Below are 12,730 nucleotides of genomic sequence, written 5' to 3'. Positions count from 1 at the left end.
CCAGAGGTCTGTGGAACAGATATTCGAATCGCGCCAGAGGTACTCGGAGCCGGAGACTTAGGCTCCGAAGATCCTCTAGAAGACTTAGACCCCTTCGACGTATTAGAAGAGAGGTCAGCTTTTTCAAGAGAGGCCTGAAAATCCGGTTTTAGAAGCCCTCTATCTACCAACTTCCTTCTTCTTTCTAGCAGAACTCTAGCACTGAAGGAGTGGCAGATAGAGCAGACTTCTTGCAAATGTACAGAGCCAAGACAATACACACATGTGTTGTGTGTGTCAGTAACGGACATCTTCTGTCCACAACCACATCTCTTAAAACCTGACTTTTGTTTTTCGGACATACTAAAGTCCCACAAAAAAACACAAATAACCTTAAGTATTCTACTATATATACGAAAGAGAAACACCGACTAAATTATCCTAAGATATTATAAATCTTAAACTACTAGAAAAATACTCCACAGCACACTTGACTAAATATGTATATATTAATATGACAGAGCCCTGTCAACTACTAAATTATTATAAAAAATCTACTCTACTAAACTAACTAATTTAACACTGTCGAAAAAAGATAAAACCTTAAACTACAAAAAATATTTAAATAAGAAAAGTTTTCACTGGCCCGAGCTTCACTCTTGAGAGCTTGCGATCGTTGCAACGGCAAACTAGATCTGAGGAGTTACAGCAGGGAATCATGGGATATCCAACTAGGTCTCGAGCTTCTCTGAGAGTTTCAGCTTGGAAAGCGGCTGACTCAGAGCCGAGGGATCGGCTCCGAACCAGTTTGTAAGAACAAAAAGGCGAGATAGTACAACTTCACATCTAAAATTTCAGGAGTCGGCAGACCGGCACTTGTGAACTGCTTCTGCTTCGGGTACTGCACGGCAAGAAAGACTGATGTAATGGCGTCAGCTGCACGTTTTATACCCATGATGACCTGACATCATGGAAGAAGGGACAGCAACCAACGCAGGACCCAAGACTGTTAATCAGGCCGACTGAGGGCTACTGCAAGTAGATAACCCAAATGCAATGACTGCAACAGTGAAACACGAAGAACATCAATGTGAGTACCAAGTGACCGAAGCCCTTCACTGTAACAATGCTACCACCAGATTACACTGCCAGTTTGTAGGCAACCCTTATGATAGTGCTCTCTACAGACAGTGATGCACAGAGTCCATCACCATCCATAATAAGCCAACAGCATGCATTCACAGTTCCACCAATAAAAAAAGATAAAAAACTACTGTAACTTTGTAAAATTCCTCCCTCCACAAACTAGTGGAACTATAATTTATTAACGGTTGATTTGATGACTAAAGGTTCTACTGTACAGCACAATTTATAGGCTGCAGTGTGTAGTGCTCGGTTTGACTTCCTCAGACACTTACAAAAGTACAGTTGTGTACACTTACCATAAATGTAGATGTTCCAGTGTATTCACTGTTGCAGTCATCACAGTTGGGTTATCTGCTTGCAGTAGCCCTCAGTCGGCCTGATTATCAAAGTCTTGGGTCCTGCGTCTGTTGATGTCTCATCTTCCATGATGTCAGGTCATCAGGGGTATAAAGCATGCAGCCGATGCCATTACATCAGATGTCAGGTGCCCTCTAATGGGAAGCAATTACATCTATATCTTATATATATATATATATATATATATATATATATATATATATATATATATATATATAAAAAATAGCTATTATATCTATATATCTATAAATATATGCGTGTGTGTGTGTATATATGTATAGAGAGAGATAAATATATAGATATATATATATATATATATATATATATATATAGATATAGATCACACACACACACACACACACACACACACACACACACACACACACACACACACACACACACACACACACACAAGGTTAAACCTCCAACAAAAAAGCAAATACACCAAAAAGCTTTAAGCATAGTAAAAAGGAATAGAGGTAGAGCCAAAAGAAGTCAGGGGGCTGGAAGGAGGGTAACTAGGACTGCAACAGGGAATACACTCGAACATCTACATTTACGGTAAGTGTACACAACTGTACTATGTTCTTCGTGTTTCACTGCTGCAGTCATCACATTTGGGTAGATTTCCAAAGCTAAGGATGGGAGGAGGAATTTAGATAGCATTAGGACCAGCTATAAGGCCCTGCAAGACTGCAGTGGCAAAATCAGTTCTGGATTTAGAGAAAATTGGCAAATGGTAATACTTGGTGAAAATATGTACAGAACTCCAGGTAGCAGCTTCTAGGATGTCCCTGGTAGGGACAACTCTGAGAAAGGTGGTAGAGGTAGATGCAGCCCTCGTAGAATGTGGTCTTATCCCATGTGGGATAGGTTTTCCATGGTGCTTATAGCAGAAATGAATGCAATGCCCTATCCATTTAGAAATGGTTTGCTGTGAAATGGCCTTCTCATATGCCCCTGCAGCAAATGCCACCAGCAGCTGTTCAAATTTCCTGAGAGGTGTAGTCCTGTCCAAGTAATATCTAAGTTGTCTGTGCACGTCTAAGCAGTGCAGTATACGTTCCCCTTTGTTCTGTGGATTAGAAAAGAATGTTGGCAAATGAATGGACTAATTAAGAGCCACACTGGATACTACCTTGGCATGAAGGAAGGATTGGTCCTGAGGGACACCCTGTCTGCATGAAAGATGATGAAAGGCTCCACTGCCATAAAGGCCTGCAATTCAGACACCCTTCTTGCTGAAGTGATGGCTAAAACGAAGGCGGTTTTCCAAGAAAGGAATTTCAACTCTGCACTTGCAGCTGGCTCAAAAGAAGGTAGAGTGAGCTTTTCCAATACAAAGTTAAGGTCCCAGGCTGGAGTTGGGGCTCTCCTGGGTGGTCTTAATTTTTTGGCCCCACTGAGGAACTGCTTGAGCAGTGGATGAAAGAAGAGGAGTGGTTCAGTGTTGTAATGAGCTGAAATGGCTGAGGCATGAATTTTGATGGAAAAGGAAAGGCCCTTGTGAAGCATCTCAGTTAAGTATTGAAGAATCTGAAGTAAATTGGGTACTGTTGTGCCCATCCCCTGAGTTGGTTCAAAGAACAGAAACTTTTCCATTTTTCAGCATAAGATTTTCTAATACTAGGCCTCCTTGCCTCCAGAATGACATCCAACACTTGTTTACTGAGGGATGGTAATGGAGCGCTCAGGTAATTAGCCAGGCTGCCAGGTTCAGGGTTTGAAGCGGAGGGTGCAGAATTTGGCCCTCCTGCTGGGAGAGCAGGGTAGGGGTCTGGGGCAGGTGCCATAGAGGCAGCAGTGACACACTGCGCAAGAGGTGGTACGAGTATTGCTGTGGCCAGTCTGGTGCAATCACTACCGTCCTTGGTTTGTCCTGTTTGATCTTTAGTAGTACCTTGGATAGGAGAGGCAGAGGAGGAAAGGCATAAACTGATAGATTTTTACAGGTGAAGGATAGGGTATCCACTTTCCAAGCTTGTTTGTGGGGAGTCCTTGTGCAGAATTTGTCCAATTGGTAGTTCTGGGGGGGAGGTAAACAGGTCTACATCTGGGCACCCCCATTTGTTTATCAACATGCTGAATGTCTTTGGTTCCAGTTTCCACTCGTGTGGGTCCATGATATTCCTGCTTAGTTCGTATGCCGGTGTATTTAGCTTTCCTGGCAGGAATTGAGCCTGTAGGTGCACTTGGTAGCTCAAGGCTGTGTTCCACAGAGCCATGGCTAGTCTGCAGTGGGTTCCCCCCTGCTTGATTATGTACCACATAACAGTGGTGTTGTCCGTCTTCACCATTAATTGCCTGGAAGAATGTGGTCCTTGAAGACTGTCAGAAGAGCATTCTGTACAGCTAACATTTCTTTTTGATTGATATGCAGGTGCATTTGATTTGGGTTCCATTTGCCCTGAATGCACTTCCCTGCCAAGTGAGCCCCTCATGCATACCTGATGCATCTGTTGTTAGGGTTTGGGCGGTAGGGGGTAGAGTGAATGGCAGTCCCTTGTTTTGGTGGCAGGCCTCTGCCCACCAAAGGAACTCTAACTGTAGGCAAGGTATGATAGGAATCATTGCTTCTAGATCCTGTGAATGTTGACACCATAGGCTTTTTAGATACCATTGTAGTTTCCTCATATGCAGTCTTGCATATGGAATTAGGAGAATGCAGGAGGCCATGAACCCCAAGGCTTGCAGTATTTGTCTTGCAGACAGCAAGGTCTTGTGGCCATTAGTTTGAGGTAAGCTGTCAAATGAACTTGTTTCTTTGGCGTGAGGAAAGCCATCTGGGAAGTTGCGTTCAAGTTTGCTCCCAGGAATACAATTTATTGGCAGGGTACCAGATGCGATTTCTTTTCGTTTATGGTGTACCCCAGAGAAATTAGCACCTTTTATAGAAACGCCAGATGATTCAAAAGTATGTCCTGGCTTTCTGCCTGAATTAAACAATCGTCCAGGTAAGGGTATATTTAAATATTTCTTTACCTGCAAAATGCAATGACTGGAGCTAGGCACTTTGTGAATACCCTGGGCGCAGTAGATAAGCCAAAGGGCAGTGCAGAAAACTGATCATGCATATAGCCTGCTTTGAAGCGTAGGTATCTTCTGCAAGATCCCCTGATTGGGATGTGCAGGTAGGCTTCCTTTAAATCCAGTGCTGCCAACCAGGCATCCTTGCCTAGCATAGGAAGCAATTGGTGAAGAGTTAGCATCTTGAATTTTGGGATCATCAAAAAAGTGTTTAGGATAGAAAGATCCAGGATAGGACACCAGGAGTAGTCTTTTCTGGGCACCAGGAAAAGTCTTGAGTAGAAACATTGTCCCTTTCCTCTTCTGGGACAGTCTGAAAAGCCCTTATACTTGAGAGACAGAACTTGCTTTTCAGCCCTTGCCCATTGATTTGGGGGTAGATCTGGCCAACCATTTGGGGTTGGTAAAGTGTGGAAGTGGAATCTGCATCCTTGGGAAATTATTTTTAAAACCCATTTGTCCTGGGTAATGAGTTCCCAGTTTTTTGCCTGCAGAGCAATCTTTCCCCCTAAAGGAGCAGTCAGTTGAGAAGAGCTTGGAAGTTTTAAAATTAAGTCATTGAGATAGTTTACCATAGGAGGGAGTCTTACTATTCCCTGCTTTGGAAGAGGGAGCCACCCACTGCTTAGTCCTGTGTGTACCTTGGGACTGAAGCCTGGGTGTTCTTGCTGGTTCTGGGTTTGGACTCAAGGCCTGGAAGAGGCAGGAAAAGACCAATTCTTAGAGTGCAAATGCCTACTAAATCTTGGAGGCTGTACTTGCAGGAAATCTTTAACAGTTTGCACAGATTTCGCCTTTTCCTCCATCTTAAGTACTTCTTCTGCTTTGTTGCCAAACAGGTGGTCCTGGTTTAAGGGAACATCCAGCAATTTAGCTTTAACATGATCTGGCAAAGATTGCTCCTTAAGCCAAGCATGCCTTCTAAGTACAGATCCAGTGACAGCAGCCCTAAAAGATGTCTCTAGTGAATCAAAATCACATTGCAAAGTATGCTTTCCAACTTGTTCAGCAGAATGCATTAAATCCTGTAAATCCTTATTTTCAGCACAGTCAGGAATCATCATTTTCTGTTTAAGCAATCCAATAATATGCTGCTGATACTTTAACATATGAAACTAGCAGTTTAAGGCCCTAATGGCCAAGGCTGCAAAAGTGTATACCTTCTTACCCCATCTATCCTGTGCCCTGGAATCTCTATCAGAGGGGATAGGATTTTTGGCAGTAGTAGCCTCAATGCCCTTGGGTCCCTGTGAAATGGTCTCAGGATCCGCAATAGGATTTTTAAAGAGGAACTTGCGAGAGTCAGGAACCTTGTAATATCTATCTGGTTTTCTGGGAACAGGAGGTAAAGAGTCAGGGGCCAAGCTAGATTCCGAAAAGGCATCATCAACAGTGTCCAGTACAGGGGGGGACAGCTAAAGGCCTGTGTTGAGACAGGAGTAAGAAATCCCTAAGCCTCTTTTTAGAATCAGAGTAATCGTGGCTTACCCAGCAAAAATGCTCCCTAAGAGTATGCAAGGTTTCCCCAAAAGAGAAATCCTCTGGAGGGGAAGCAGAGGGAATAGAATCCTCAGCATCAGAATCCTCATAGGTAGATAAGGGCAAATCCTGGTCATCAGAGGAAACAGAAATTTCAGAATCCTGATCAGAAGAATCATAAGCAAACTCAGTCCTAGGTCTCTTAGAGGGGGGAAGGCTGGCTTCCCCTGATTAAAGTAATAACGTCTTTAGCCATTCTTATTTGTTTTTTAGGCATAGAGGCCTGACCACATGTTCTGGGCGGTTTTCTAGGCATGGATCGAGTTTTAGGCCTTGAAGAAGAAGATGGCGTCGGTTTAATATGCAAGTCAGTTGGCCTGAATACACCCTCAGAAGCCGGTGCCTGCACAGCGGGGCTCTGGACCAATCCAAGGTAGGGACATCTGCAGGTTCCACAGTTGAAGCATCTTGCGGCATACCGGACTCCGAATGGGTCTCAGTAGAGGCCTGCGAATCTGAAGTAGCAGGTATCAGAGGATGTAAAAGCGCTTCACTGAGTACCGGCTAACTGGCGACTAGCTTAGGAGAAGCATCGTCGGCAACTTTGGACCTAGGCGGCCTGTCTCTGTGTTTATCTTTGCGTTTTTTCAGGCCTATAGAAGCCTAACCATAACAATTCCCTGGCTATTTCTTCCCACACTATTTACTTCCGTGGACCCCTGTCTAGCAAGGCAACTGACGTGATCCCTGGGATGAATTTCCTTTCTCCCATCCAATCAAGGTTCCTTTTGAAGAGGGCCAAAGGGGCGCTCTGCTTGACATGTATGGGCAGTCTATTCCAGAGTCTGGGGAGTCTCTGGGTCAGGAACCTATCCCTCCAGCATGTCTTGTTTATTGTGATGACAAGGTTTAGATCCCTAGAGCGTGTGGCTCTGAGGGATTGGGATTTCTTTAAGTGTAGCATGTCCAACAGCTTTGGGTTTGACATAGCCTTGTATGTTAAGCAGAGATTGCCTCGAAGTAGACGATAAGAGACAGAGTATAGCTGGAGTTTTTTAAGGTGATCAGCATAGGGTATATCTGCTTTAGGCCTGTGATTCTTTTAGTGAGAATTTTTTCTGCGGCCTTTCCAGTTGTTGCAGATGTCTTGAGATGTACATACCAAATGGGGCATTGTATTCTATAACGGGTCTAATGAGGGATGAGTACAGTGAGACAATGACCTCCTTTTTTCTGGATGAAAAGCCCTTAGTGATGAGGTAGCCACATAGAACGATTTCCTGACTGTTGTGGCGATGTGGTTATTGAAGGCGAGACCACTGTCCACCTGTGTCCCTAAGTCTCTTATCACACTTTTGGTGTTTAGTGTACTGCCACGTATGTGGTAATTCACGGGTACATGTTTTTTTCCAAAGGGGATAACTATACATTTCTTGGCATTGAGCTTGAGCCCATGGCTCTGGCACCAAGCATCTGTTTCTGTAAGGCCCTTTTGTAGAGTATCCACATCATTTGGGGATTCAATAATGGCTCCCAGTTTGCAGTTACCTGCGAACTTTGTTAGAGTCCCTTAGTGTTGGTTTGTACTTCAGAGAAGTAGATGCCAAACAAGAGAGGTCCCAGGACTGAACCCTGAGGTACTCCACTTGTCTGGATCTGAATTTGGAGTCAGCTACTTTTTCAGTGTGGGTTCTGTCAGTAAGCCAGTTGGCAACCCATCGAGTGACGTTGGGATTAATGCCCAGCTTAGTAAGTTTATCTATGACTCCAGAGTGGGGGATGGCGTCAAAGGCCGTGGCGAGGTCCATAAAGGCTGTGTGGACTGCCTTACCCTCGTCCACGGCTCATCAGGTTCAGGAGACAAGATCGTCCCTTCACGAACCCAAACTGGGTGGGGTCCAGTGTTTTAAGGTTGCCAATGTCTTTGTTTATAAGTTCCATGATAATACATTCCATGGCCTTGCAGATCAGGCTCGTCAGACTGATGGGACGATAGTTCACGGGATTGTGGAGTGGGATAACTGTAGCTGTGCGCCACTCAGTGGGCATGAAGCCTGAGGTGAGGGTATGATTAAACAAGACACTTAGGTGAGGTGCCAGTTCATTTTGTAGTTCATGTAGTACACAGACCGGGATGTCATCTGGTCCCATGGACGCTGTATTTTTAGCTTTGGAGAGTGCGTTTTTTACCTGTGTGGCCATTATTACCGGAATTTGGCAATCTTCCGGTATTCAGATGGGCCATTTAGGGGGTGAGAGGGGGGGTGAAGTTGGCACTGAATCGATCTGCCAGAATATCGGCAATATCCTTGGGATCAGTATATTTAATGCCATTCTGTTGTAGCTGAGAGCAGATCTGAGCATTGCCATTTAGATTCTTGACATAGTTATAGAATGCCTTGTGGTTGTCTTTGGAATCTTTGGCAATTTATTTTCGTAACTAGCTCTGGAGGATTTTATGAGGGATGTCAGCTTCTTACGGAGGCTGGTAAGGGAGTTTTTTGCATCCTGGGATTTTCCTCTTTTCTGCAACAGTTTCTTCCTTTTGTTGTAAAGTTTGCTTATGGCAGGGGACCACAAGATTGGCTTCCTTTTTTTGGAGGAGAGCATCTTGGTTCTATTTGGGATGGCACGATTCATGCATGAGTGGATATGCTCGTACAGTACCTTAGTGTAGGACTCAGCAGTCGAACTTTCAGTTCCCATCTGCATGGGTGTCATGACGTTTGTCACTTCTGACTTGAGTAGCATGAAGTTGGCTTTGGAGAAGTTTTTTATGGAGGTTTCCTTACTGGGGGGGGGGGGTGGGGGTGGGATGTGGATGTTAAGGATGATTAGCTTATGGTCTGATCTGACCAACAAGGGGGTGACCATAGGTGTGGAGCATCGATTTCCCATGTTGGTAATGACCAGGTCTAGGATATTGGATCCCCTGGTGGGACTATGGATTAGTTGATCCAGGGCATTGGAATTTGTTGGTACACTAGTAGTTTTCCCAGTTAATGGCAGGGTAGTTGAAATCACCCAGTATTACGGCGTTTGGTTGTATATTGATATTTTCTAGTACGTTTAAAAAGGTGTAATGAGAATCTTTGGGCATGGTGGGGGATCTGTAGCAAGCTACAATTTGGATTGCAGTCTTACCTAGTGGTAGTTGCACCTGGAGAATTTCAGACGCATTGTGTTGGGCAACTAACCTGGTGGCGTGAATATCCTTGGTGAATATGGACACTCCTCCACCTTTAGTGTTTCGATCCTGGTTTGGTGGCCGAAAAGTGTGGTAAGAGTTGTAGCCTAGTAATGCAGGGGTGCTCTCTGGAGCCTTGAACCAGGTCTCAGTTACTGCACAGATATCAATGTTCTCCATTTTTAGGAGTGTCTCGAGAGAGTGCATTTTGAGGTTTAGACTTCTAGCATTGAGTATCATTAACTTCAGATTTTGCATGTTTGTACCTGTTACGGTGGTGGTTTTGTCCTTTGAACGTTGCCTAAAAAAGGCACTATAGGGGTGGCAAAAGCCTTTGCCAGTAACCTGAATCCCAGGGGCAACAGGTGCAGACCATCTCTGGCAAAGCATCGTGGTCTGGCGATCACGTCGTCCCAGGCAGACAGATACTGGATCCCCACTGAATGACACCAGAAGCTTAGTCAATTGTTGAAGTCAATCATTTTGTCCTTATATTGTGGTATCATTCTGGGTGAAGGCAATATGCTACGCAGGGCTAGGGTCATACCTGCCTGGGCCACATGATCCGAGAGCTCTTCCATGTCTCTTTTCATGTAGTCCATGGAGGTATGTCTCAAGTCATTCACTCCAACATGGACAATGACAGTCATATTTGTACTTGCTGTGGAGTGACTTGAGTGCATGAGTTATGTGGCGGATCCTGGCACCAGACAGGCAGCTCACTGTAATTTTCTCCTTGTTCAGCCTGGTGAGTAGGACATCACTGTGCTTGACTATAGAGTCACCTATGAATAAAGTGCTAGGTACATTGTCTTGCCTTAGGGGCTGTTGCTGGGTGGCACACTGGTGTTGTGAGCTATGTGACACTTTGGTTGTGATTGGTGTTTGTTTGCGTTTCAGCTTCAGAGGTCCTTGTTGCTTGGGCAGGTTACAGATAAGGGCCTCCGCATATGTGGATTTAGTGTTGCCATGTGTGGGTGTTGGCGTTGTGAGTTTAGAAGGGCTATGTGTTGCTTGAGGTGTAGTGCGGGTGTTAACCTTCTCGGTAGTCGGGTGGCTTACCAAAGCCATATCTGGGTAACTGAACAGAGTACCAAAATATTTAGAAGCGTAAATACACAGACAAATAGTGTGTTTAAATAAGGCACAAAACAGACAGCGAGGTACGTCATGGTCAGGGCCTAGGCAAGGAATACAGTACAAATGAAAATCTTTATGAGGTATTTGCTTTCCACAAGAAATACAATTATTGACTTTTACTGACATTGGTTTAGAGCAGGAAAAAGTTTCCCCAACGGGGTACTTGGCTTTAGCTGAAGACTTCGGTTCTGAAACTCGAAAACGAAACTTTCAGGAGTGGGCCAACCGGCACTTGCAAACTGCTTCTGCTTCGGGCACTGCACGGCAAGAGAGACTGATGTAATGGTGTTGGCTGCATGCTTTATACACCTGACGTCATTGAAGAGACAGCAACTGACGCAGGACCCAAGACTTTGATAATCAGGCTGACTGAGAGCTACTGCAAGGAGATAACCCAAATGTGATGACTGCAACAGTGAAACATGAAGAACATCTGCATGACGCTAATCAAGTAATTCACAAAACAGTGACTTTGGCACAGCCCTGGAAATAAGGTGACTTAAGCGAGTCACTGCTTTTAACCAAAGCAAATTAAAAAAAAAAAAAAAAAAAACTCACCAAAGGTGATATAGCCAATGTTGTCACCCACTGCTGCATCAGTGTCTTTCAGTTCCAGGGGTGGCTCTCGGTGGCTAAACAAGACTTGGGGTGCTGTGTGACTTGCACGCCGCCCCTCCTTAAACTCCTGCAGAAAAATGATAGGAAAGGCATCTGGTTCAAATTCGAAAACAGAATAAAAATGCTACTTCACATGTGGACACATTTATACATTTCATATGATGACACTATAGGAATTCAAATAAAGTACGACTGATTAACAAAAACAGTAGGATAAAATCCATTTCATGTGTGCATACATTTTTACACACCACATAGGACAGCTTAGGTGCTCAAATAAAAAAAAAAAAAAAAAAAAAAAAAAAAAAAAAGCTCAGCAAATAAGTTAAATTCCTTCAGACACAGTGAGGATTACAGAGCTTCCTATACAAGCCCTCACCTTCTTGACACACACTGACTACTTGCATACCACTTTTTTATTCTTTACATCACACAGCTCACAGAGCAAGAAAATGTTTCCCCAATAGGGTATTTGGCTTTAGCTGAAGACTTCGGTTCTGAAACCAGAAAACGAAAATTTCACCCTCCTGCAATAACAGTATTTCTGGGACTTCAGAAAGTATCACAAAAAGTACAGTTGTGTACCTACCATAAATGTAGATGTTCGAGTGTATTCACTGTTGCAGTCATTACTCTTGGGTTATCCTGCTGGCAGGCTACCCTCAGTCAGCCAAAATTCCAAAGTCTAGGTCCGGCGTCAGTTGCTGTCGCCTCTTCCCTGACGTCAGGGGTATAAAAGATGCAGCCAACGCCATTTTCTTCAGTTTTTCTTGCCCCAGATGTCAGGTGCCCCAAATTGGTAGGCTGAAAAATATGCCAATAAGAAATGCATGCACAAAAACAACATGTCCTTCATCTGCAAGCAAATACACCAAATAGGCTGTATAGGATAGAGAAGTGCAGAAAAGTCCCAGCAAAGAGAAGGGGGATGGTGGGTGGGTAACCTGGACTGCAACAGTGAATACACTAACATCTACATTTATGGTAGGTACACAACTGTACTATGTTCATAGTGTTTCACTGTTGCAGTCATTACTCTTGGGTTGAATCCCAAAGCTGAGGATTGCTGGCTGGGCTAAATAGGATTAGGAGAGGCTATGAGGCCCTGCAGAACTGCAGTGGCAAAGTCTTCTCTGAACTTAGAGTAAAGAGGTAAGTGGTAGTGCTTTGTGAAAGTGTGCACTGAACTCCAAGTTGCAGCCTCTAAGATATCTTTGGTTGGTACTCCTCTGAGGAAGGCTGCTGAAGTGGCTGCTGCTCTGGCGGAATGAGGCCTAATGCCCTTAGGCACTGATTTGCCAGGTTGAGAATAGCAGAAACGGATGCAATGGCCTATCCATTTAGAAATAGAGATAGCCTTTCCTTGTGATCCTGCAGCATATGACACTAAAGGTTGCTCAGTCTTTCTGAAAGCTTTAGTTCTGTCCAAGTAGAAGCGTAACTGCCTGTGTATGTCCAAAGAATGCAGAATTTTCTCACCCTTGTTCTGTGGACTTGGATAAAAGGTAGGCAAGTGAATGGTTTGGTTGAGGGCCACACTGGATACCACCCTTAGGCATAAATGTAGGGTTTTGTCCTCAGAGAAACCCTGTCTGGATAAAAATGATGAAAGGTTCCACAGCCATGAGTGCTTGTAACTCACAGACACACCTTGCAGAGGTTATTGCTAGGAGCAGAGCTGTTTTTCAGGATAAGAATTTTATATCTGCTGTTGATGCTGGCTCGAAAGGAGGCAGTGTGAGTTTTTCCAGAACATAATTGAGGTCCCAGGCCAGAACTGGTGCTCTCCTTGGAGGC

The 12,730-nt window shown here is 44.2% G+C and overlaps 1 protein-coding gene across 1 annotated transcript in view; it reads right to left on the bottom strand.

Annotated features, from left to right (window-relative positions):
* ARPC2 (actin related protein 2/3 complex subunit 2) overlaps positions 1–12,730 on the bottom strand; it is an 855,630-nt gene that overhangs the window by 343,299 nt on the left and 499,601 nt on the right. Inside the window, exon 7 of the mRNA XM_044074812.1 lies at positions 10,874–11,000. Coding sequence (XP_043930747.1) covers positions 10,874–11,000 — 127 coding nt within the window. The remainder of the gene's footprint in view (positions 1–10,873; positions 11,001–12,730) is intronic.

The sequence above is a fragment of the Protopterus annectens genome, chromosome 6.part0, assembly GCF_019279795.1.
Source record: "Protopterus annectens isolate FY-2018-M chromosome 6.part0, PAN1.0, whole genome shotgun sequence".
Lineage (NCBI taxonomy): Eukaryota > Metazoa > Chordata > Ceratodontiformes > Protopteridae > Protopterus > Protopterus annectens.
Note: the sequence above shows the minus strand (reverse complement) of the source record. Positions and strands in the feature narration are given on the sequence as shown.